The 27,951-nt window shown below is 35.8% G+C and overlaps 1 protein-coding gene across 2 annotated transcripts; it reads right to left on the minus strand.

Moving 5' to 3' along the window:
• Positions 1–201: 201 nt before the first annotated feature.
• Positions 202–27,568, minus strand: cers5 (ceramide synthase 5). Of its 2 annotated transcripts, XM_081384948.1 has the most exons (11): positions 27,154–27,538; positions 15,512–15,617; positions 11,630–11,760; positions 8,909–8,966; positions 8,689–8,739; positions 7,691–7,783; positions 6,978–7,106; positions 6,080–6,186; positions 2,771–2,927; positions 2,522–2,659; positions 714–1,477 (listed from the first exon to the last, which is right to left on the minus strand). In XM_081384948.1, the coding sequence occupies exons 1-10, from the start codon at positions 27,324–27,326 to the stop codon at positions 2,567–2,569; spliced, it is 1,098 nt and encodes a 365-aa protein (XP_081241074.1). In that variant the 5' UTR covers positions 27,327–27,538; the 3' UTR covers positions 714–1,477; positions 2,522–2,566. The 2 variants fall into 2 exon arrangements, with proteins under 2 accessions (XP_081241073.1, XP_081241074.1); XM_081384947.1 differs by lacking the exon at positions 2,522–2,659 and having other exon boundaries at positions 202–1,477; positions 27,154–27,568.
• Between the last annotated feature and the right edge of the window lie 383 nt (positions 27,569–27,951).

A 27,951-nucleotide genomic window follows, 5' to 3' on the forward strand; every position in this document is an offset into this window, starting at 1 on the left:
GGGATATGTTTGACAACATTGTCATCTAACACAATAACCAATAACTTTTCTGTTTTTAGTACATCGTTGTTGTATAAACATACCCTAAAACTATTAAAAAGTAGTTTTCATTAATTGAAATCAAATATTAGATTTTAAATTATATTAGAAATTTTGATGTGCAAGTAACTGAGTTAAAGTACTAAAATGAAAGCTGAAATTAATAAAATAAGAACTTTTTTTTAAATATGATACAAGTACACAACAAATTAGTAAAACTTAAAGCTAAAATGGAAATAAATATAAATTAAAGCAAAATAGAAACATAAAAAACGAATAAAATGGTAAAAGTACACAACAAATCGCAAAACTGGAAGCTAAAATGGAAATAAATATAAATTAATGCAAAATATAAATATAAAAAACTAATAAAAATGATTAAAGCACACAACAAAATTACTAAAATTAAAATGACAACTGGAAATATAGAAATACAAACAGTTATATTCACCATAACAGTCGTTCTCAACTGGTTCAGAACATGGATATTATTTCAGACAACCTGCATATTTGAACAATTTAATTATTAATTATAATTTGTATTCAGCGTTGTTGTTTTTTCCATGCTCTTTGTGATCAAGACCCGTTTTTCCCCAGTTGAGAACTAGAAATGTACTTTTTTTAAATTAAATTCAAACCTTAAATATAACATTCCTAGTTTGACTGATCATTTTATAAATTATATTTATTTGCAAATTTATTTCATTCAATCTACCCTGTTCATAAAACGGAAGGTGAACACTCACCTATTAATCAAGAAGCATCTTATTACAGGACCCATCTTTCATTTTAATAACCTTATTTGGTTTCCAAAAATAAAAAAGCCAAATGAAAAACAGCACAGGAAACAAATTACAAACACATCAGTAACCAAAACAAACAACGAAAAAAACAAAAAAACAACAGTATATGGAAACTCAAGTACATCTGACCATTAAAATCTGAAGACAACGTTCTTCCCTGACTTCAGTAAAACGCGAAGTGCGGAGAAGAAACGTCTTCCCAGCTCCCGAAACATGGAAACGAAGGAATGCAGATATGACTAATTTAATCATTTTCTCTTTCACAAGCTTGGCCATATTGTCATTAGTGTCCCCTCATCACTGGAATGACGTCCCAAACTCCGTCATCGAGTCTCAAAAAGTCCCACAGCAGGATGTTTAGTTGGTGTTTGGTGTTGGAGTGAGGTACAGGGATGAGAAACAGTCCCGTTGGGATATTTCCGGGACACGAGTTCTTTGTGTGCAAAGGCCACATGGAGGGAGCGTCACCAGTCGCTGTGGTTCTGGCTCCAGGATTTGGGCCCGAAATGGCCGTTGGTGCCGTTCTCTCCTCTCAGCGAATGACTGCGAGCGCCCGTTTTGAGTCGCTCTTTGGAGGTTGTGTCAGTTTCTTCGTCCGAACTGGTCTCGATGTCACTGCGCTCGTCTTTGGACACCTGGAACCACATTTGGGTTATTAGCTGTGGCTCTTTTAAGGGTTTAGATGTAGTGTGCACGTATAAACATTGTTTAATCATCTCATGCATTTGAATAGACCAATCAAATGGTCGGTTTTCAATTCCATGGGTTCAATACACTGTTGGCGGCCTTCCTCAAGAGGGCGCTTGGGTGCTTTAAAAGCCTTAAAAGTCCTCAAATCTGAATTTTTTTGTCTAACTGAAGAAGATAAGTCCAAAACAATCCTTAAACCATTTGGTACTCTTCAGATTTCATAAAAGACTACTATATTTTGATTGGTTTCTTGAGTAAAATTGCTGTGAATTTCATATTTTCCATTCGTTTTCTTATGGCGATATTAAGTGTGGCCATTTTGTTCAAGACCATTTTGCCTTTTTCTAATGATGTCCATGATTTATTAAGCGTGTCATATAGTAAGTGCCATAAAAGGCACCAAGTTTCATATCATTAGGGTGAAGCCAAAATGTCTAAAATGCACTCAAAAAATATTTAGGCATACATTTTTTTATGTAATTGAATATAATATTTACACCCATTTGGATTACACGGTTTTAACACTGACCAAACTGATAGACTTAATGTGACGCATATTTGCCAGTCATGCGTAAATTAACCAGGTAAAATTTCTGCATCAAAATAAAAATAAAAATTATGCCATAGTTTACTTAAATAATCATATATTCAAAATTCTTAGAATCAGCGTAAATTCATAAAAAGTTTAAATATGGCTAGCTTTAAAACAAAATGTATAAAAGATTGAATTTCATAATAATAAATGTGCAAACCTGGTTATTGTGCATTCAAAACTCATTCAGTTTATTAGTAGCTCTGTTATCTGCTTCATTTATGTACCGTATAACTTTCAAATATTCACATGAAATTTATTAGATTATGCTAAAACTGCACATTAATTTTATATGCGATTCAAATGCATAAATCTTAAATATTTGCTGAGTGTGACCGAAGGGCTAAACACGTATTCTGGGACAACTACCGAAAACAAGTAAAGAAGCAAAACTTACAGCCGGAGAAGATACAGAGAGCGAAAGACTCTAAAGCAAGTGAGTTTAGCAGAAAGAACGAAAGATTTCTATCAGGACAGAAGCAGAAAGACAGGAACAGCCTTCCAGCCAGTGAGAGAAGGAAAAGACAAACCAGTTCTGCAGGAGAGAGAGATAAGAGGAGGAAACGCGTGTAACTACACAGAATCATGTCCTGAAAGAGTGTCTCAGAACGAGGTGATGTGACTGTACGAGGTGATTTCTGCGCACCTTTCCTCTCATGATGGCTTTGAAGGCGATGCGTGCGATGAGGTATGACCAGATGATGTGCAGAACCTGCAGGACCAGCAGCAAGGAGTTGAAGAGCCACCAGGACGGGTACGGCCCGATGATGTCCCAGCTCTCGAACAGCGTCGTGTTCAGGATCCTGCAACAGCCACAGAGACACCACAAGAATGGCGTGAGAGCAGCTCTAGCTCAATCAAAAATGAGATTCAACTCTCCACAGTAATCATTTTAACCATTTAACGAAATATCCATAATAAACTCTTACTATTTTGTAGAGCTGCACGATTCTGGATAAATTGAGAATCACATTTTTTTGTGTGCGTTTCAAATAGAATCACGATTCTCCCATGATTCTGAACAGACATCTAAACAAAATAACATGCAATTTACTACAAGTATTTTATCTACAAGATAAAATGTTAATTGCTGCAGTCTTTTTAAAATGTTTAATTGTTTGAATGAATTCAAAAATCGGGTCGAGTGAATTATTCAATGACTCACTCAAATACTTCACTTGTTTCATTACTGCATGAATCAGCGTTTTTGAAAGAATCACTTGAATGAATGATTCAATGACTCACTCAAATACTTCACTTGTTTCATTACTGGAGGATTCAGCGTTTTTGAAAGAATCACTTGAATGAATGATTCAATGACTCACTCAAATACTTCACTTGTTTCATTACTGGAGGATTCAGCGTTTTTGAAAGAATCACTTGAATGAATGATTCTCACTCAAATACTTCACTTGTTTCATTACTGGATGAATCAGCGTTTTTGAAAGAACCACTTGAATGAATGATTCAGTGACTCACTCAAATACTTCACTTGTTTCATTACTGGATGAATCAGCGTTTTTGAAAGAATCATTTGAATGAATGATTCAATGACTCACTCAAATACTTCACTTGTTTCATTACTGCATGAATCAGCGTTTTTGAAAGAATCACTTGAATGAATGATTCAATGACTCACTCAAATACTTGTTTCATTACTGGATGAATCAGCGTTTTTGAAAGAATCACTTGAATGAATGATTCAATGACTCACTCAAATACTTCACTTGTTCCATTACTGGATGAATCAGCGTTTTTGAAAGAATCATTTGAATGAATGATTCAATGACTCACTCAAATACTTCACTTGTTTCATTACTGCATGAATCAGCGTTCTTGAAAGAATCACTCGAATGAATGATTCAGTGACTCACTCAAATACTTCACTTGTTTCATTACTGCATGAATCAGCGTTTTTGAAAGAATCACTTGAATGAATGATTCAATGACTCACTCAAATACTTCACTTTTTTCAATACTGGATGAATCAGCATTTTTGAACAAATCACTTAAATGAATGATTCAATGACTCACTCAAATCATTTATTGATGAATCAGCATTTTTAAACAAATCACTTGAATGGATGATTCAATGACTCACTTAAATCATTACAGGATGAATCAGCATTTTTGAACAAATCACTGGAATGAGTGATTCAATGACTCACTCAAATACTTCACTTGTTTCATTACTGGATGAATCAGCGTTTTTGAACAAATCACTTGAATGAATGATTCAATGACTCACTCAAATCATTACTCGATGAATCAGTGTTTTTGAACGAATCACTTGAATGAATGATTCAATGACACATTTAAAGTCATTTGTCGCCAACTTGTCGGTGTAACGATGTAATTAATATAATCGTTATTTGAAGCGCCAAGTTACTTTCAAAAGGATTTGCTCTATTTTGAGTGCAACCGTAGACAATCAGTGTTTATATACAAACTTTTATCCCAGTACTTTCTCAGGGTCAGCAGCAGCGCGAACACAGATCTGAATATTGTGCTGTGATGTAGTCAGATTTAATAGGCAGCTGAATCATTTAGGAAGGAGATCACGTCCCACACAGGAACAGTGTCGTCCCAGATCCGGTACACGTGGATTCCACACGGCCCAGATGTGGGCCGGATCTGGGCCGACACTATGTTGCTGTCTGGGGTGGGTGCTTGAATTGAGATTGCCATCTTTCAACGATTAATCGTGCAGCTCCACTATTTTGTATACTAATAATATTTATACTAAATCATATCCATATGTTCGAGAGAACAAAATCATTCATCACTTCTTGGATAATTGGACCAAAGTATCAGTAATGAAAACGGAAGTTGATTCTTGTTTTTTTCTCTAATAGATGACTTGTGTTTACTATTAAGATTATTAATTAAGTATTAATATGCAAGTATTATTATATAAAGTAATTTGTTTTAGAGATTATTAATATGCAAGTAGGATTATATAAAGTAATTTACAACACTATGAACAGTTATATTTAAGACAACAATAGCATATAACAGTAATTTCTGGATGTTTTCTCAGATGGCAGGATGTGATGTCCTGATTCAGTGTCATGTCTGCTGTGGAGGTCACATGATCTGGATGTGGATCACAGTGTCGGTTCAGTCATCGTGACATCAGAACCCAGACACTGAATCCAGCCGCTCGGGTTTCAACTCTCTGCAGGAGGCCGTCAGCGCAGCTCAAACACAGCTCATTGGCTTATTAATTGAGCGCACACACACACACACACACACACACACACACACACACACACACACACACACACACACACACACACACACACACACACACACACACACACACACACACTCTTGAATATGTGGTTTACTGTGACTCTCCATAGGCGTAATGGTTTTTATAATGTACAAACTGTATTTTCTATCACCCTACACATCACAACATTTTTCATAAAAAAAAATAAAAAAAGTAAGTGTGCAAGGCTTATGTCTAAAAAAAAACAAGGCCAAAATGTCTAAAAAAGTCCCATGTCTAAAAAAAAAGCACTAAACCATATCTTGAATATTGCTTTGGAGTGGTATTCAAGGCTAAGCGTATCCCATCATGCATTAGGTTCGGGAACTCGCAAAATATTGAGTTAAATTAATTAGATATTACATATAATTTGATAGTAAAACAAAGTGTTGCACATTTTATTGGTGCAAAGATGAGTAGGGTATGTGTATTTTGTAAAACATTTGCAAATGCTTTTTATCACTTCATTAAAAGTGCCACAATTTTAAAACTGTGTCTTCTGTTAGTTACATAGCGACTACTGAACAAGTTTATTTTAAGATGCAAAGTATTCATAACAAAAAAAAAAGCTCTTTAAACACTTGTATTTTTCACAAGACTATAAGTGTTATCAAAAGTTCTACACACACGCACACACACACACACACACACACACACACACGCAGATGATGTGATACTGACCAGAAGGGGAAAATAATCAATCTTGTCCCAAAGAAGATTATCCCAAACACCACAAACAAGAAGTCACATAACCGCTGGTATTTGGCGTAGTTTGCCAACTTTGCAGCCTACAAGAGAAAAAACAGCACACAATTATTCATATAAAGGAAAAAAAACAACAACATTGAGATTATACATCAATTTTCATTCAAATATAATTTTATGCGGAACTAAATAAAACAATAAAGTACTAGTAATTTTTATTTTTATTTATTTTTTATCCAGATCATCAACTAAACATTGTTAGCAGAAACTAAACAAATATTTAAAATCTAGAAATTAAATAAACATGAACTGAAATAAAATTAAACATGAACAACTTATTTAATTTCAGTTTGTTGCGAAGGCGATATTTCTAATTTTCATTTATTTTAAGTTGAGGTACTAAAATTACTAAAACTAAAATAAAAATTTATGAAAACGAAAATGACAAAAAAATGGAACACTAAAATAAAATCTTTCAATATATTAATAAATACTACATTGGTCATCAACTTAAATTCTAATGCAAAAATAATAATATAATGCATTATCCCGTCGAATATATACATATATAAAATCATACATTTTAAATTGTATGTTATTTTGTTTAGATGTCTGTTCAGAATCATGGGAGAATCGTGATTCTATTTGAAACGCACACAAATCATACAAGCTACTCACACAGCAGAACTGAATAAAACTACTAGTAATTTTAGGTGCAATTTTACATTAAAATGTAGTTAAAAGTTAATTATTTATGTAGCACTGAAAAAAAAGCAGGTCATTTTTGCAAGTCCCTCAGTTAAATGCTGGTTTATGAATATAAAGAATATTAGTGGCATGTACTGTGGTGAAGCAGAACTGCAGGTGCTCTTACCTCCAACAGGAAGTCCGAGGTGTCGTGAACACACATGACCAGACTTCCCACACGCAACATGTTATTTACATACGAGAAGCTGATCAGGCTTATGGTGGCCAGATGATGAATGAACATAATGAGGAAATCCTGCAAGTACACAAGACATATGTTAAACGCGGACACTGCCGGCACAATACGAAAATATTATGCAAAATAAATAAAAAAAGTGAAACTTCTTTCAGCTTGACAGGTTCCCTGTGTAAACACAAACAGGACCTGCAGTCTCCAGATTGGTTAAATAAAGAGGAACACTATATCTGTGTTTTGATTGCTCTCTGTATCTTGCTACACAAATCTCTCGCCACAGAATGGATATTACTGCGGGCTTTATCTTATACAAATAGACGAGCGCCACACCCTGAAGACAGTCACCCGAGTGAAACAGAAGGATTGTTTGTCTTTACAAGTGGCGAATGGTGAGACTGACAGATCAACCACAGACAAACAAAGGCCATGTGCGTCTGACAGCTGTCGAGTTTCCTCTCCAATACACAGTCTGGACCAGTTCAGATCTAGATCACATGACCAAACTGCTGATGTGAGATTGTTGTGTTATGCATTATCAAGCAACATCATATTTCAGATGTTGCAGGAAGTTGGAGGGAGAGAAGTAAATGAAATAATAGGATTAAAACACAATAGTTTGCTTTTTAAATGGCAAATACACTGACCTTTCTTTTGATGTCTGTGAACTGGGAGAACATGAGCGACCAGTAGAAGGACAGTTCTGTTACATAATAATGATACAGGCCTGTGGTCAGCACCTATAGACACACACACACACACACACACACACACACACACACACACACACACATTATAGAGCAGAAACTTCATCCGAAGACACTGTTAATATGTCAGATTTTTTTTTCAATATAAAACTTCTTATCATGAATACAAAGTACATTTATTCCTCAAATCCTCATTAAAACAAAACAAAACAAAACAAAACAAAACAAAACAAAACAAAACAAAACAAAATAAAGGCCATTTTAGGATCTTTTTTTTTTTATTTTGCAGTGAAATTTCTTTCAAGACTCACAAGATCTTTTACTCCCTAAATCCTCATTATAAAAAAAAAATAAAAAAATAATAAAAGGTAATTTTAGGATATTAAAGATGTTTATCTCCTTAATGACAACCGAGCACAATTATTCCCTAAATCCTCAAAAATAATAATTTTTCGGCAATTTGAATTTTTTTCATGACTACCATTTCCTCATTATTACAAATACTTTTTTTTGCATTCTCCATTGTGATTCTCATTAATGTTATGAAGGCATCTATTTAATAATTATTATACAGTAATGCAATAATTTATATTCTTAATTATGATATAATTTTGAGATGACTTCATTTAAATTTTCATGACACCAGTACTTTTAAATATATTCATATAATAAACAATTTAAATAATATATCATAACGTTGGGGTGAACATGTAATAATGTCGCAATGCAAACAATTTTAACAACCCTAAAAGTACACTTTATTAATGTAAAAGTTAATAAATTTGTCGCATTTGTTGTTGAACAAATCTTCTTGGATTTCGTGAGGTTTCTTTTATATGCTCTAATATTGTGGACGATTCACATGATTTAAACATTTCTGGCAAAAGATTCACCGTTAAGATTCATTGAACCCAATCTGGCATCATTTGAAGCATTACCTGATAGGGGTAGTTGTACCAGCATTGTCTCGTATCCCACATCCAGGGAGACTATGAAACACACACACACACACACACACACACACACACACACACACACACACACACACACACACACACACACACACACACACACACACACACACACACACACACAGTTAATGATAATAATAATGATGATAGAAAAAAAACATAAGTGAACTGTACAGCTGAAACTCACCTGCCACAGGAAATGGATCCCGTAAGTAAATATATAAAGATAGAATGTAAACCTCCACCTGCAGAGAAATCACAGTGGTGTCAGATGGAGCGGGTACAGGACACAAATCACAGATGCTCAAATACATCCACGCATATAGAAGGAAACAGAGTTTTGCACTCAAAAAGGAAGCATTAAAGGCATAGTTCACCCAAAAATAAAATAAAAATTACCCCATGATTTAGATGTCATCCTAGGTGTATATGACTTTCTTCTTTCAGACGAATACAATCAGTTATATTAAAAAATGTCCTGGCTCTTCCAAGCTTTATAATGGCAGTGAATGGGCACCATTTTTTTGAAGTTCATAAAAGTGCATCTCTCCATGATAAAAGTGCATCTATCCACAATAAAAGTGCATCTGTCCATGATAAAAATGCATCTATCCATGATAAAAGTGCATCTGTCCATGATAAAAGTGCATCTGTCCATGATAAAAGTGGATCTGTCCATGATAAAAGTGGATCTGTCCATGATAAAAGTGGATCTGTCCATGATAAAAGTGCATCTGTCCATGATAAAAGTGCATCTGTCCATCATAAAAGTGCATCTATCCATGATAAAAGTGCATCTGTCCATCATAAAAGTGCATCTGTCCATGATAAAAGTGCATCTGTCCATGATAAAAGTGCATCTGTCCATGATAAAAGTGCATCTATCATCATAAAAGTGCATCTATCCATGATAAAAGTGCATCTGTCCATCATAAAAGTGCATCTGTCCATGATAAAAATGCATCTATCCATGATAAAAGTGCATCTGTCCATGATAAAAGTGCATCTGTCCATGATAAAAGTGGATCTGTCCATGATAAAAGTGGATCTGTCCATCATAAAAGTGCATCTGTCCATCATAAAAGTGCATCTGTCCATCTATCATCATAAAAGTGCATCTGTCCATCATAAAAGTGCATCTGTCCATCATAAAAGTGCATCTGTCCATGATAAAAATGCATCTATCCATGATAAAAGTGGATCTGTCCATGATAAAAGTGGATCTGTCCATCATAAAAGTGCATCTGTCCATCATAAAAGTGCATCTATCCATGATAAAAGTGCATCTGTCCATGATAAAAATGCATCTATCCATGATAAAAGTGCATCTGTCCATGATAAAAGTGCATCTGTCCATCATAAAAGTGCATCTATCCATGATAAAAGTGCATCTGTCCATGATAAAAGTGCATCTGTCCATGATAAAAATGCATCTATCCATGATAAAAGTGCATCTGTCCATGATAAAAGTGCATCTGTCCATGATAAAAGTGCATCTGTCCATGATAAAAGTGGATCTGTCCATGATAAAAGTGGATCTGTCCATGATAAAAGTGCATCTGTCCATGATAAAAGTGCATCTGTCCATGATAAAAATGCATCTATCCATGATAAAAGTGCATCTGTCCATGATAAAAGTGCATCTGTCCATGATAAAAGTGGATCTGTCCATGATAAAAGTGCATCTGTCCATCATAAAAGTGCATCTATCCATGATAAAAGTGCATCTGTCCATCATAAAAGTGCATCTGTCCATCATAAAAGTGCATCTGTCCATCATAAAAGTGCATCTGTCCATGATAAAAGTGCATCTATCATCATAAAAGTGCATCTATCCATGATAAAAGTGCATCTGTCCATCATAAAAGTGCATCTATCCTTGATAAAAGTGCATCTGTCCATCATAAAAGTGCATCTATCCTTGATAAAAGTGCATCTGTCCATCATAAAAGTGCATCTATCCATGATAAAAGTGCATCTGTCCATTATAAAATTGCATCTATCCTTGATAAAAGTGCATCTATCCATTATAAAAGTGCAAAAATGGTCCCCATTCACTGCCATTATAAAGCTTGGAAGAGCCAGGACTTTTTTTTAAGTCTTTTATTTTTTTTTTTTTAAAGAGTGTCATACACACCTAGGATGGCTTCAGGGTGAGTAAAACATGGGCTAATATTCATTTTGGGTGAACTATCCCTTTAAAGGCATTTTTAAAAAGTCCAATGAATCTGATGAAGTGTGATGGAGAAACATGGTGATTTTACTTGTGAATCACAGAGGATGTGTGGGCGGATGTTTGTTTGCCAACAAATGCATTTGATATTGCTAAATAAGAAAATACATCATACAACTCAGTGTACAAAATATGCATGTGTGCACAATGGTGTCAAACGTGTAAAATGTCCCCAAGTGAAGGACAAAAAACTGTCAAACATCAACATAATTCACACATAATTTAGGGCCAATCTAGATCACTTCAGGTGAAACTATGATGAGACTAGTTCAAGAAGTGTTTTCCACTGAAATGTTAAAACTTTCCTCAATAATTCCTCACACCCAGCTCCAAGATGAATTATTAGCTTGTGTAGGAATCTAGCTTATACTTAAAGGTATAGCGGAGGATTTTTTACTTCCGGGTGGATCACCTATACTATTGGTCCTCCTAATTGTCAATCATTCTGGTGAATCAATCAAACTTTTCCAAAAGTGGAGAGGGCGGGTCTTATCTAAAATTCGGAAAGATCCTCCGCTATACCTTTAAAACCTGAAGCATGGTGAAGTGCAAATACTGTTGGTAAATTCCTCATCGCTTTCGGTTCTGAGGTTTTGGATGGCATATTTTCTTTCATTATATTCTATGTGCTTATGAACTAGCATGCATGTGCACTAGCAGAAATTGAAAACCTACATGCTCTCGCAAAACTTGGTTCTTGTGCCGGGTTTGTCCTGGTTCCGCCGCTGCCGAAACCATCGCTGGACCTTCCGCACGTCCCAGTCCAGCTGTTTAGATAGACCTTCTAAATGCCGCGAGTCCGGCGACTAGAAGACACAAAGAAAAAGGGAGTAAATGTCATTTCCATCATTCTGTTGTGGAAGTGATGCTGGCGGTAATGATGTAAAAAAAAGGGAACAAAATGTCTGCTTTTGAATTGCTAATTTTAATTTCATTGCTAGAATTGTATTTATTTATCCTAAAATCCATACACTTTAATAATATTCTTACACTTTTAACTGACAAAATTGTAACTTGGCTGGAAATGACTTGCAGTAAAACTTTTGTTCTCAATAGATATTTACCTTAATTTTTTTTTTGTACACATTCCATGCATTATATCTCAATACATTATATTATTATATTAGGCTATAATAACATTACAAGTTCATGCATTATATCTAGTTTTGGTAAACAAGTATACTACCTTTCAATAAAACTTTGAGGTTAAAAAAAAACTTTTTGTTGTAGAAATTACGTTACAGACGTAATTTGTGTAAATGATTCTGTAAAAAAATAAAAATAAAATGCAAATGCAATAAGGCTTTGCTTAGTATTTTTGTCTTGTTTCCAGTCCAAATATCTAAAAAATTCTTAAATCAAGATGCATTAACTAAACTATGTTAATGACATAAGATATTATGTCTTGTTTTCTGGGTTAATAAATCAAAATTAAGCGAGTTGTTGCTTTAAAAAAGCAAAATGATCTGCCAATGGGGTAGGAAAAATAATCTAGTTTCTGTTTGAATTAAGATTTTTTTTCTTACCCCATTGGCATATAATTTTGCTTTTTTAAAGCAACAACTCGCTTAATTTTGATTTATTAACCGAGAAAATGAGACATATCTTATGTCATTTTACTCATCTAGTAAATGCATCCAAGTTAGAAAAGCTTTTTTTTTTTTTTTAGCAAACATTTATTTAATTTCTTAGTTTTAAATTGAAATAAACCATATTCATTATGGATTTTTACATTTTACACTTTAAAGTCTGGGACAAAAGTAAATAAATACATTTCAGTTTTAATAAAAATCCAAACCTGTGACAAATTGCCTTGAGTTAGTACATACAAATTTCCTAAATCTAAAGACCTACAGAATAACCAGCAAAACAACTGCAAAATGAGGCCACATACTGACAGCTTTATCTACACTAAAATTATCAGATAAGACGTAAACTCATAACAGAACGCCTCAGCTTCAGTGCTGATAAAGATGATTTACAGCAGTTCGACAGAACGGGTCTTTGAAGTCATTGGTTATTGTAAAGATAAAAGTTACAACTTTACGCCCCAATACAGTCTCTACTCTATTCATCTGTCAGGTAATGCTAAACCTGTTCGTGTTGTATCTATACACGGTTTCTCGGCTAAAGTTGAAGGCCTGCCTGATGACATTGTTTTGTTGGTCTCATAAAACACAGGCACAGCAGAGGAGCAACGGGTTCATCAAAGAGCGAAAGCAGGAATGAGACACTGAATAAATGTTTATGATTAAAAACACATTTTATCATTTGTGAGCCTGGATCACAAAACCAGTCGCACAGGTATATTTGTGGCAACAGCCAACAATACATTGTATGGGTCAAAATGATCGATTTTTCTTTTATGCCAAAAATCATTAGGATATTAAAGCCGCGTTTCCACTGAAGGAACTTTCCCCAGGAGGTAGGAACTTTGGGCTGGTACTCGATGCATTTACACCGCAGGAACCAGGGTCTAAATGAAGTTCCGGGTAAATATTTCCCCCTCCGATAGTCCCTGCTCATGAGGTAGTACTTTTTCAAAGTTCAGGAACTTTTAGGGGTTGGACTTGTGCACTGCACAAGCTGATTGGTTGTGTTCATGCCGCATTTTGGTTGGATGACTCCACGCAGCATTTTATTTATTTTTAACCTCCCTTTTAAAAAAATCTATTGCGGTTCGTGTTGTGGCTTCATGCAGTAAGAGTTGTCTGTCTGCAAATACGGAATTTAATAAAAAAAAACTGGTGGACTGGCGACGAGTTTCAGGCTTTATTAAAGGGTTAGTTCACCCAAAAATGAAAATTCTGTCAGTAATTACTCACCCTCATGTTGTTCCAACCGCGTAAGACCTTCGTTCATCTTCGGAACACAAATTAAGATATTTTTGATGAAATCTGAGCCATATCTGAATCCTCCATAGGCTGCTATGGTGTCCGAAACTTGCTGGCCCAGAAAAGTCATTAAAGAGATCGTTAATATAGTCCAAGTGACTCCAGTGGCTCAATCTTAAGTATATCAAGCGACGAGAATTTTTTTTGTGCGCACAAACAAACAAAAATAACGACTTTATTCCACTATTCATTTCCTTCTCTCTGGGCCTCTAGTTGGTTTGCGTAGTGTTTTTGCGCAGCGTGTCTGTTACACGTCACCACGTAGGCTCACTATTGGCCGACGCCGGTCATGTGTGTGATGCGTGATGACGTGCAACACAGACGCGCAGCGCAAAAACACTACGAGGCCCAGAGAGAAGGAAATGAAAAGTGGAATAAAGTTGTTATTTTTGTTTGTTTTTGCGCACAAAAAGTATTCTCGTCGCTTGATATACTTAAAATTGAGCCACTGGAGTCACTTGGACTATATTAACGATCTCTTTAATAACTTTTCTGGGCCAGCAAGTTTCGGTCACATAGCAGCCTATGGAAGAGTGAGACATAGCTCTGATTTCATCAAAAATATCTTAACTTGTGTTCCGAAGATGAACAAAGGTCTTACGCGGTTGGAACAACACGAGGGTGAGTAATTACTGACAGAATTTTCATTTTTGGGTGAACTAACCCTTTAAGGGTATTAGTGGAAGAGGAAACTTTCTGCGCGTTCGTCCCAGCCATCTCACGGTCAATGTCCGCAATAGCTGATAACATACAAATTTAATATCTAACGTTAGCATTACGAGCTTACTGAACACGCTTTATCAGTGCTCGTCTCTTTTCTGCCACAGCTTTTATTATTAAGTCATTATGTTTACACATCTATTGCAAGGCACTCCAAACCATGTAACAAATTTACTATAACAGGATTGAAATAGCGCTTTGAGGTTAGTAACAAACAACTATTTACAAGACTGTCACTAAGATTGATAGACGGGGTTCAGGCTTTTTTTAAGCGTATTTGCGAAAGAGGAAATTTTTGCGCGTTCGTCCCGGCATCTCACAATAACTGATAACATACGTTCGTAGTCTAATTTTATACGCATTCGAGCTCTCTGAACACGCTTTAGTATCAGTGCTCGTCTATTTTGTTTTGTTAATTACCTCGTTAGTAAACCAATACATAACTGCAGCACAGTTTGAATCTCCTCCATACTTATTATCCATACTTATTATACAAGAAGATTTGTTCCTGGGAAAAAAGTTCCTGGGACAAATTGTTCCGGGTAATTTCGGTGGAGTAAAGATCATGATCCATGAAGATATTTTGTAAATTTCCTACCGTAAATATATATATAAAAAAAATAATTTAAAAGGTGATTTTCTCAATGTTTCGATTTTTTTTTGCACCCTCAGATTCTCAAATAGTTGTATCTCAGCCAAATATTGTCCTGAACAAACATCAATGGAAAGCTTATTTATTCAGCTTCCAGATGATGTATAAATCTAAATTTCAAAAAACTGACCCTTGTGACTGGTTTTGTGGTCCAGGGTCACATATTGCTATTGTCTTAGTTTAAAAGTTTTAGGAGTTTGCTTCAGTTTGAGCCAAAACACTTTGGTTAATCTCTGTAATGCACCGTCTTCTCAAGGCTTATCGCTTTCTTTCCATGACGCTAAAGCATACCTTTGTGATAGATGTAAACACTTTCTCCAGGACGGCGTTGGGCTGAGCTCTCCGACTCGACTCCGTCTGGATCTGAAGGATGGAGGCACATGGACCTGCGATACACCTGCAAGGGGAAACGAGAGGAAAAACAGGGTCTTATCCATCAGGACAGAATTCATGCGATTCACATGCTGTTGCTACTAATCTAGATTGAGACTCCACTTGTGTGAAGTGTTTTACATCGATCTACTTTTCTTCTAGTCAAAACCACATCTAGCTTTAAGCAAATTATAATGATTAAATTACGTTTGATTTGACCATGTAGATTTCAGAAAACAGTTCGGTTACACTTTACTTAAAACCTTTATCTATAATGCATTATAAAGGAATATACATCATAATGCATTATCTTTTCATAAATAATTGTAACAAAAGTTAAAAAGCATAATAAATAATATTCACAGATTCCTTGTTACATCTGACAACTTGTTTGTTAAGTTTTACCGCATTTAAGGTGTATTATAATGTATATAACTGTGGTTAGATTATTCATGAGACCATACAAGGCATAAACAATGCATTTAAAATACTTTTATTTTATAAATTATGGGTAGGGATGCACAGATTTGAACAAATTTTTTGCCAATACCGATAATTCTTTATATTTTGAAAGCCGATAACCAATATATTGGCCAATAAATCTAAATCCAAATTTGGTAACACTTTATTTTAAGGTGTCATTGTTACAGTGTAATTATATATTTAAGTACTGAGTAATATTAATTAACTAGGCTACATGTACTTACTATAGGGTTAGGGTAGGATTAAGGCCCGTTCACATCAAGGACGATAACTATAAAGATAACGATAAAGATATAATTCTAAAAATCTTTCTCCATATTAAAGAATAACAGAGTTCACACCACAACTATAACGATAAAGATATGAGGAACGATATCGTTGGGATCACTTTCAGAACGATTTTTTTTCCAGCTGTCAAACGATAAAACACTGACAGCCAATCAGAATCCATTCTAGCAGGTCATCCATTTTCGCTACTTTGAAACCGCAGCGCGGGTGCGCGCGTGCTTTAAATAAAAAGACCGTTATCGGTCGTTGGTGTGGACGCATTTATAGTTATCTTTATCGTTATCGTTATAGTTATCGTGCTTGGTGTGAACGGGCCTTTAGGATTTAGTTGAGGGTTAGTTGCATGTAATAATGCATAATTTACGGTTATTACTATGGTAAGTACATGTAACATATGTAACAAGGACACTGTAAAATAAAGTGTTACCCCAAATTTTGATATAATTTTTGAGAGCATGATTACAAAAACAAAAATCTCACCATTAAAAGCCATGTCCCAAGCACACAATTATAACGTTCTCATTATAATTTGCTGTAGCCTATATGACAGACTTGTGCCGCGTGTTACATTTCACTGTATTTTCCTTTTTTTAAGTGATTTCAATCATATTTCAAGCAATTCAAAACCATCATGGTAAACAGTTGCGCATCTGAAGTGTCTCAGATGAAGGAAACAATCCATTATTTATCGGCTTTAATATATCGGCCCGATAACGATAACATTATAAACCATCATATATCGGCCGATACTGATACTATTGCCGTTATTATTGCTCAAACTTAGTTTAGTGATTTGATAACCTTCTAACAAGAAGGATTAAGCTTCAGTGTGTAACTCGTCTTATTCTGTTTCTGTTACAAACATGAGAGATTTCTCACACTGACGGTCAAGTAGAGGTGCTAATAACTGACTTGCTAGCTTGAAAAACACACAACAAAATCCTCCAAAAACTTATAGTTAAAAGCGGTCAGGTTCCTCCCTGAATTCTCAGCTGAGATTTGTGATCTAGAATATAAACTTTAAAAATGTGGCTAGTCGGGTCTGAAATACATTGTCTTTATCAGCAGCATTTCTGAAGCCGTAGAACAAGATGTTAATTTGACTCATGCAAAATCCAGCTATGTTGCTAAAACTCCACTGAATGCAAAACAAATCACTTTAACTCACTGATTAATGAACGCCAGAAGCTGCTGAGAAAACTTAAGGACGGGAACATTTATGACTGTGGCTTTTCAGATTCATTTAGATCTATAAACAAGTAAATAAATAAAAAATGTCAGTGGATACTGGAAACACATTTGCATGGCTTGATCCCGAACATCTTACACTGTCAGGTGAGCTTTATCTCACACTATGAACACATTATTGTCTGTTTAAAGGGGCTTTTTATAAAAACTCAGTAAGAACATGATTTTCTAAGAAACCTGGATAAAAAAAAGACATTTCGTGTCGGTGATGCAACTAATACCATGTGTGTTTTATCCATTTATAGTTTGATTTCTTAGAAAACATTTTCAAAACATTGCACTGTTTTAGCATCCCTAACTGCTATATATATATATATATATATATATATATATATATATATATATATATATATATATATATATATATATATATATATATAAACTGATTTAAACCAATTATGTGGGACGATCTGTTTGTCTGACCAATGGAAGACAGAAGAAGCCTGGAAACCTGTTCAAAACAAACATTTTTGCGATACTTTTCAGCAAAACTAGTGTGACCGAAATTACACACTTTAACAGCAAAAATACCAATGGAGTTTCTACAATTCAGTTCTTTAAATCGGTTTTAAACATTTAATTATTTAGTTGACTGAATTGACTAGGCCTAAACACAGACAAAAATGTTCACTGAAACGTTAGTAAGTTTTAGTCAAATTGTATGTATGCAGTATGCACATATCGCCGTTTACTACCATTTATTGTAAATTTGGTGAAATTAACAATTAATAATGTGAAATGTTGTAGTTTTACAATGTACGTTAGTATTGTACAATAAAAAAATAATGAAATGTAGTTCATTTAATAAAAACAATGTGGAAAAAACATGAATTGATAATTTTTTATTTACATATTTAATGCATTTTACTTTTTACATTGAAAATTGTGAATCTACTTTGCAACAATGGCTATTCGGTCAAAAAAAGATGTTTCCTAAAAATATATACTGGAAAATGTATTTATTTACGATTTAAAGCCAGGAGCAATGACTATATTCATGGCAATCAACAGTATTTCACTTTTAAACAAATTAGAATTATGATTACAATATCACTTCAATACATTGTTTACAATAATTTAATAATTTTGTCTTAAAAAAAAAATCAATATACAAAAACAGACATATATACCGATAACAGCAACAGTAATGATAAAACTTAGAATCTTTTTTAAATTTAATATTTAATTCTAAAATTATCCAGGAGAAACCTTTTTAAAAAGGTCCATTAATCAAATGTTGTCAAATATAATTTAAAAATGGTACACAAGAAATTCTAACACAAATCAGAAACCGGTTTCTCTTTCCATTTGAATAAATATGAACGGGTGACCAATTCGACTTCTCGTATAAACAACCTGGTCATATCTATTTTCAAATTCATAACAATATTTAACTCCTTGATTTAGTACTCATTCGCCTCAGACTTGCTAATATGCATTCGGTCCATTTCAATTGCCATTTATTGTAAACGAAATGTACAGATTCAATACGGGTGTGAAATACTGGGGGGAAAAAACTTGTTGAAAACAGATTGTCCCTCAAGCATAATATTTAAATAAAACTGTCCATGACAACAAAGTTAATGCGGTCAAAGTCCTTAATATAAAACTTTTAAACTTAATATAAAACATCTCTCAACCAATAATATCAGCAGCTTGATAAATACACAAATTTGAGCAGTTTATTAACCCAGAATTGGCAATTGCCGATGAACTATGTCTCCAGGCATGTTAAACTGGCCCACAAACAACATACTAAACTGGGGAATCTGACACTCAGCATAAAAAGCTAACTTTACCAATATGTTTTAATTAAAACAGGGAGGAAAGACATTTTCAGTGTCTCAGAATTGGCATTTTTGGCTTTCACAAGTCTAAGACGCAAACCACGTTGCGTAAAGAGTGTCATTCCCTGTCTGACACATTCACAATCTTCCCCTTTATGACGACAGGGTCAAAGTGACAGATGGGCCTGAACTAAATATTAGCTTGCTGACTGGAGCTTTGCTTAAATCTCAGCTAGTTCAACAGACAAACACAAAAGATTTAAACAGTACAATCTCGGGTTAATCTCCGACATCGGCGCTGCCAGTCTCAGCAAAAAAAAAAAATCTCATTCATTAAAGTTAGTAGCCGGACTTGACCTGTCGAGTCACATGTCCGTCTGTGTTTTGTTTCAGGAAAGTGGGTTGCAACTGGTGTGGGACGTCTGAAGACACAAACCATCAGATCCGAGAGAACAGACTCCACGTGGGACGAGGGCTTTTCCTAAGTTTGAGACAATAGAAAGCCTGATCTTTGTTGGGTATATAAGGCCGGATATTTGCACACAACTATCAGTTTAAAGTGAAAAAAAAAAGCTTTTCCTCAGTATTTGTCCTGCTTACCATTACAAATATCAATACAAATTTACTTGAGATGGAAAATGACTAATGATATTAAGTCTGGTTTACTGAGAAATTCATCAAAATCAAGTTTATACTTGAACCAAGAAAAGATATCTGTAAGTATGGGAATATAATCTTGTTTTCCTTTTGTAGATTTTAACTTTTTCTTGTTTTAAACACTCATTTTCAGAAAAGAAGTAATTTTTCTTCTCAAGTAAATGCATCTTAACTAAAGTATATTTAGAGAACGTCACTTTCTGGAAGTGTATACTTCTTTAAATAGACAATGAAAGGGAAGTAAAGTGTATTTCCATTCTGGATAAGATTTGATTTTGAAGACTTTCTGAAACAGATAAAGACCACCCAACGTCGACCATCAACAAACAACAGCTTTTAAACTCTGATTTAGATGTAAAACAGGATTAAGTGTGAGATCAGTAACAGCTCAGCGCCTGATTCATGCAGATTACATCACTGCCGTCACACACACATCATTTCTGGCACAGATTTAGCTGATGTTATCATTGTAGGGTTTCTGAATTGTTCAAGTTTTTGGCTGCTGTGTTTCAGCACCGCATGCAAACTCTCTCCATGCCAGGACAGACGGGCTAAAAGCGTTTGGCATTTTCCCACTAACTCGATTTGTGTGTCTGATAAATGAAACATGACCTGATTATGTCCTGAGAGGGCGGAGACTCGGTCTGTGTGCGACATGACACCACAAAAAGAGACTTTTGATAACTCAATGGCCAATGAAACTACTCGACAGCTCAAGGTTAACGTCAATAAAACACGTAACAAAATCCTGCACATCCACAAGCATTCACTGTTATATGGCCTGCTTAAGATAAATTAGCTAAAGTTTTGAGTATGTTCACTCACAACTTTTCAAAATGTGTGAATGCACTGAAATTTTATCACACTGATTTAGTTTAAGAGCAGTTTTTTAATAAATGGTGCTATGTATCATGCAATCAGACTTTTGATTACGATTCAGTTCAAGAATCGTGAGGTATTTACACGCATCAACTACAGTTCATTTACAATTCATTTTCTAAATAATGTGATGCATCAGTGAATCAGAAATTTGGCCACAACTCTATTCAAGTACAATTTACTAAATACTGAATGGACTAAAAATTTTGGACCACAAAAAAACTTTACTTTAGTGGCTATAAAAAAAAAAAAATCATGCTTACTCAATAAGGGAAATACCTTGGTTTAGATAGAGATAAAAAAAAAATGCACGTTGACTCAACTCAGTAAAGTGACAGTCAGAATTGAAAACTGTCAAATTTAAAAAAAATATAGCAGATGAATATAGCAGAAAAATAACTCCTATTTAAACATAATGCAATGAGATATGTTGATTGTTAGCTGCATGTAATGATGTAATCAAACAGTTTGACACATATGAAGACATTATTTAACTCCAGAAAAACCCATTGACCCACAGCACAACAGTTGTCTGAAGGAGAACTACAGCATTAACTATTCAGCGACAGACCGAACTCTAGAGGAAAGGATCCTGGAAACGGGTGATGACACATTTCCAGAGCCGTAACCTCTTGAGCAACCGTCTCTGAATGCCAAAAGTGACTCCTGAGGAGTCATTATGATCTTATGTTATCGGCACGACAGTTCAACACATTCCTTTGAGAGAATGAGCCCAAACAAGTGCTGTGTGAATAAGACCTTGTGCGAGTGTGTGTGTGTGTGTGTGTGTGAGAGAGAGTGAGTAATTTCCCTGGAGCGAATGAAGGTTGAATGAATGTTCTGAGTCCTCAGGGAATAAAGAAACTCAAAAAGCATGTAAAATCGAGCCAAAAGCACACTTACATTTTTCTGCCTGAAAAATAAAAGATTTAGATAAAAAACAAATCTTAGGGATTAATTTACAAATGGGGATATTTTTATAAATAACTTAACACTACCCTGAGTAATAAAAGTGTAATAAAAATCAACCACTAGGACATAAATTCTCATCGCTGAAAAAAACTAAACCATGAAGGTCTCAGGTTTAGATGTTAAACACCCTCTAAGTGTACTGCACCTCCTCAATGTTAAAGCACATCAACACTATCTGTGAGCGGCAGTCACCGCTGATGAATAAATGAAGAGCGAGAGACTGCTGATGTCATCCTGACCGACTGCATGCAAACGTCCTCCTGAAACCAGACCAACCCCCTCTGGACCAACTATGCTAATTGGCCTCCTCGGGGGCTCGGTCAGGCCTGAGACATGAAGACATCGTGAAACATGACAGGGGTGCGGGCGTGCCTGACAACGCTCAAGTTGGCCTTGCACAACAAAAGAGGTCCAATTCAATGTAGTATGTTCATGCATGACACTGAATGATTGACAATCTGCTTCAGAAACCATCAATTCATCAACTGAATGTTCCTCGAGGGGCGATACTATATATTTACAAGCTCTTCTACAAGAATGAGGTCCATCCGGAGTCTTAAGGCTTGCTAATCCACAAAACGAAGCTTTAGGTTCCCCCTGAAGGTGAATCTAACTACTATACTACGAAAGGGACATGGTTGGATGGGAGAGAAAAAACACCACGAGCGAAACTTGTCAAATGTACATTTTTAACCGTTTAAACAGAACCGGTGTGACCAGACTTCACAGCCACGGAAAAAAGTTTTTTTGAAAAAGACGTTTTTCAAAGAAGACGTTCTCACTTAAAAGTTTTGCATTTGCTTGCGAAAGCTTTACGTTTCCATCTGAGAAACTTTCCGTTTGTCTGCAAAAGCTTTACGTTTCCATCCGAGAAACTTTCCATTTGTTCGTAAAACCTTTACACTCCATCCGAGAATCTTTGCATTTGTTCGCAATCCGAGAAACTTTGCGTTCGCTCGCAAAACCTTTGCGTTCCAACCAAGAATCTTTGCATTTGTTCGCAAAAGCTTTACGTTTCCATCTGAGAAACTTTCCGTTTGTTCGCGAAACCTTTGCACTCCATCCGAGAATCTTTGCATTTGTTCGCAATCCGAGAAACTTTGCGTTCGCTCGCAAGACCTTTGCATTCCAACCAAGAATCTTTGCATTTGCTCGCAAAACCTTTACGTCTCCATCCGAGAAACTTTGCGTTCGATTGTAAAACCTTTGTGTTCCAACCAAGAAACTTTCCATTTGTTCGCAAAAGCTTTACGTTCCCATCAGAGAATCTTTCCGTTTGTTCGCGAAACCTTTACACTCCATCCGAGAATCTTTGCATTTGTTCGCAATCCGAGAAACTTTGCGTTCGCTCGCAAGACCTTTGCATTCCAACCAAGAATCTTTGCATTTGCTCGCAAAACCTTTACGTCTCCATCCGAGAAACTTTGCGTTCGATTGTAAAACCTTTGTGTTCCAACCAAGAAACTTTCCATTTGTTCGCAAAAGCTTTACGTTCCCATCAGAGAATCTTTGCATTTGTTCGCAAAAGCTTTACGTTTCACCTGAGAAACTTTGCGTTCGCTCGTAAAACCTTTGCGTTCCAACCGAGAAACTTTGCATTTGTTCGCAAAAGCTTTAAGTACCATCCGAGAAACTTTCCGTTTGTTTGCAAAACCTTTACACTCCATCCGAGAATCTTTGCATTTGTTCGCAAAAGCTTTACGTTTCACCCGAGAAACTTTGATATGCTCGTAAAACCTTTACATTGCATCCAAGAACTTTCAGTTTTTTCACAAAAGCTTTACGTTTCATCCAAGAAACTTTGATATGCTCGTAAAACCTTTGCGTTCCAACTGAGAAACTTTGCATTCGCTCACAAAACCTTTGCATTCCCAGAGAAATTGTGCATTAATTCGCAAAACTTTTCTTAGTCAAGCAAATGCAAAGTTTGTCGGGGAACACAAAACATTTGCGAGAGAACACAAAGTGTTGATATAAAATTTCCCCCCCATTCCATATTTTATTCAATCACAATGTCCCTTTAGGGGCTCCAAATATATCAATCTGAAGAAACCATAATAAAAACTATTTTCTTCATCTAAACGGCAAAGCAACATTTCTCTTTTTCATTTATTTAATTTAACTTGATTGTATTAAAATAACTAGGCCTAAATTAAAACTAAATTTCATTCATTAAAATAAAATCAATTCAAACTATATTAAAAAAAATAATAAAAATGACAAAAACACAATTAAACACTAAAACTTTAAAATGAAAATGAAACCAGAAAATCTAAAAAGTAAAAATTAATTCAAAATAGTAATAAAAACAATAATAGCATCTCTAAAATCACAATGGCCCTCATTTATCAATCTTGCGTAGAAACGGGCGTATATATTGGCGTAAGATTATGCTTACACTCTTCTCATCGCCTGATTTATGAAGCTGTGCGTACGTTTGAAATTCTGGTGTACGCAATACCTGCCCTTGATAAATGCCGCGGCTGAAATCGATCGTCAGTAGAATAACACGCCCCTAAATATTCAAGTCTCCGCTCCCCCCACGCCCTCATTTTACGCCATGGACACACGGAAGACGGCAAAGAAGAGAAACTTCTTTGAGAAAGAGAAAGCGAAACCAGGGAAGTGGAAAGAAACAAAATTGATTTCTAGATTTTTTTTTTTATTATTATTATATTTATTATTAATGACGCTTATTGTTATTTAGAAGAAGAATGTCGTTATTATTATTATTTGTATTATTATTATTATTATTATTTAAAATAAGAAGAATGGCATTTTTATTATTTTGTCAGTCTGAATTATTTTTTTGGGCCTTTCATTACTAAACCCAGTCCGTGCACACCTGCCGGGCCTAACCCTGGCCTAACCATCGTTTCAAAGAATAGTACAACGGCGAGCGCGTCGAGTATAAACGCCTCGTCCGTTTGGGGAGGTGCGCGCGCCTTCTGCGGAGACTCGCGCTGCGGAGCCAGGCGAAAGTATAAACAAGGCTTGAATCGTCAGGTAAAGCGCACAGGCTCGCAACTGAAGGAATACATATGCCTACAATTCAAATGCTTTGGTAAATTCACACAAATTAAACATTTTAGTCCATGTTGCACAAAAATAAACACTGAAGTTTATAATTATTATGTTGTTGTTTTTTTTACAGTGGGTCATAATATATTATATCTTTTAGTATGTCAATGCGTTTTGTGGTGTTAGGAATTGTTTTTCTGCGCATTCCCGCACTCAAAACGTGCGTACACCACCTCCTGAGCTGGCGTAGGATTTGAGCGTGCCGTACGCCAACGTCCATATTGATAAATCTCAAAGTCACCGTGGTTTTGGGTGTACGCCAGGTGTACGCTGGAAATTTGGTGTACGCACTTTTGATAAATGAGGGCCAATGTGTCTTACATGGTAAAACCTTACAAACCATAAAGACAAAGATATCCAACCGAGGAAAAACTGAACCCAAAACTAATGTCATGGAACTGATTTACTTTATATACTTCAATCTTATCTTCTGAACTTAAAAAAATTAAAGAAAAATAACCTTAAGCACATAGATATGTCAAAGTATCACAGTTATAAGAAGAAACCAACCACACTTGGGCTGATGTCTTGTGTCTGATCTAATTCTGAGGATTAGTTTCGCTTGCTATTTTTAGTGATTCGCCCACAAACCATGAGCGAAACTTGTCAAATGTACACTTTTAACCGTTTAAACAGAACCGGTGTGACCAGACTCTACAGCCACGAAATACTCTCACCTCAACTGGATCGGTAAGAAAGAGACCGTCTTAAGAAGTTTCTCCTAACAGGTTCCTCGAGATCTTCATTCTTATCATACTTCACATCAACGAACCCTAAGCCACACTGACAAATAAGTTGTTTTTGGACATAATACCCTTAAGCACCGTTCAAATACCATGAAACATGAATATATATTGAGTAATATGCTAAACAGTTCCATCTAACACCACAGTGCTTCTTTGTAAGCATATCAGACCCATGCACTTTTTCTCATGCAAACTGGGTTTTAGACGTCAAACGAGATCCCACCCATCGAACTCTGGAATGTTTCTGCAGCCTATTCTTAGTTAACCTTTATTTAACCAGGCAAGACACTAAAGAACAACAGCCTATTCTAGTCCTAAATCCAAAATATTAGTTCAAAACGCTAAATGTGCTTCCAGCAGAAACCAAACAGAAGATAGAGCGACGGTGGATATTACATAACAGAATCATATTATGACGCCTGGAGTTTGGTGCAACTTGCATAGTGACTTTTTTTATGGTAAGTGTGTCTATTAAAGAAGTAGTTCACCCAAAAATTAGGATTTTGTCCTCAATTACTCAAACTCAAGCTGATAAAGTAGTCCGTATGAGTAATGCACTCTTCTAAAAGCCATATGATAGCATAGTTTAACGAGCAAAAATAAATTTACGTCATTCGCAAAGCACAGGAGTCACTTTAGTGTTTTGTCTCATTTTCAGTGCTTGGTAGCGCCAGTCCCCATTCACTTTCATTGTATGGAAAAGAGCAGCGTGAACATTGTAACAAAGCTCTCCTGTCGTGTCCCACATAAGAATGAGCATCAAAAAGTGTGTAAGAAACATGTGGATGAGCAAATGAGGAGTTCATTTGAGTTCATACGGTTCATTTTTGAGTGCGCTATCCCTTTAAAACCAAGCTTTCCCACAGTGAGACACATGACATTACCATTCAAGCACGCCTGAATTCAAAGCATACTTAAGACACGAACCTGTACTTATTCATACAGTATGCATACATACAGCACAGGCTCATTTAAAGGTGTGTTGTTGTTCATTTATCATTCATTTCGGACACTACTGCCTGATAATATAGTCCCCTAACAAGCATGAGAGAGAATGAGTTTGTGAAGTGAAATAAGACATAGAAAAGACGTTAAAGCAATGAACAATAAATGCAATCCTCTTTTCTGAGTCTAGGCCTTAAGCTGGTCAGCTGACAGATGCATCTGGCTCTGGGAGTTCATGACCAGGGGGCTTGAAATGTCTCTCATGTACAACCAGCCCAAATGGACCTACCAAAACATCTCCATTTAAAAGTTAAGACACGTGCATCCATTACCGTTTACAATAAGACCTGTGGAAAGCACGTGATGCGATTTTAACAGACTGAAATATATGTATCAGTTGAGTTTAGGATATTTTCCTGATGGTCAAATGACTGCCAAACACACTAAATAGCTTGTCATCAAACTAAAACCATACCTCTCAAATATGAGCCGCACTGCGAAGATTCCCAAGGCCAGCGGCAGCGCGGAGAGCAAGTGGCCGGCTTTCGGGTACTCCACCCCGGGCGCGGGGTCGGCCAGATCCGCCCAAGTGACATTATGCGGAAGCCAGAAGCGCTCGTTCCAGAACCAGGCTGAGAGCGCAGCCATGTTAGAGGGAAAACTGGAGATTCGGGAGAGAAGAGGACGTTTAGAAAGAAAGTATGCGGGTGGCAAACGATTCACCCGCCCCTTTCTCCCTCTCTCTCTCTCTTTCTTTCTCTCTCTCTCTCCCTCTCTCTCTCTTCCTCTACTGTGTGTAGTTGCGTGTTAACGTATTGAAGGTGTTTCCACCCCCGTGATGCGGCAGCACGAGGAAGTGTGCGCTCGGACAGATCTCGCGCACTATACGTAATACGTAACTATATTACGAGACTAAATGCCCGTTAATAATACATATTACATGCAGTAAAGATATTATTTCCCTAGCGTAGAGTTTTTATGATATCTTTTTTTGTGTTTTGGCTGAAACTAGTAAACGGTCCGAAATCCGAATCGATCTTTTGAATTGATTTAATTGATTTGGTGAATCGTGAAACGGTAAAGTTTCACATATCATCAACGCACTATTTTGATCGAAAAGCGTAGAGATAAACAGCAGTTTTTGACGGAACACTTCATTTAATAAATCAGTTCTTTGAATCGATTCGTATAGAGAGCCGCGCGAACGAAGCGATTCGCTAAAATGAATCATACTTGTCAACGCGTTGTCATGACAACTTCAACGCTTGTTATT

This window comes from Scardinius erythrophthalmus (genome assembly GCF_964197995.2).
Source record: "Scardinius erythrophthalmus genome assembly, chromosome: 14".
In the NCBI taxonomy this organism is placed as follows: Eukaryota; Metazoa; Chordata; class Actinopteri; order Cypriniformes; family Leuciscidae; genus Scardinius; species Scardinius erythrophthalmus.

Coding starts and splice junctions, on each gene's coding strand:
- cers5 (XM_081384947.1), bottom strand. CDS start 27,326: ATGGCTGCGCTCTCAGCCTGGTTCTGGAACGAGCGCTTCTGGCTTCCG. Junction 7,107..7,690: donor TCACAGACATCAAAAGAAAG/GTCAGTGTATTT, acceptor GTGTACTTGCAG/GATTTCCTCATTATGTTCAT. Junction 1,478..2,770: donor AAGCCATCATGAGAGGAAAG/GTGCGCAGAAAT, acceptor ATGTGGTTCCAG/GTGTCCAAAGACGAGCGCAG.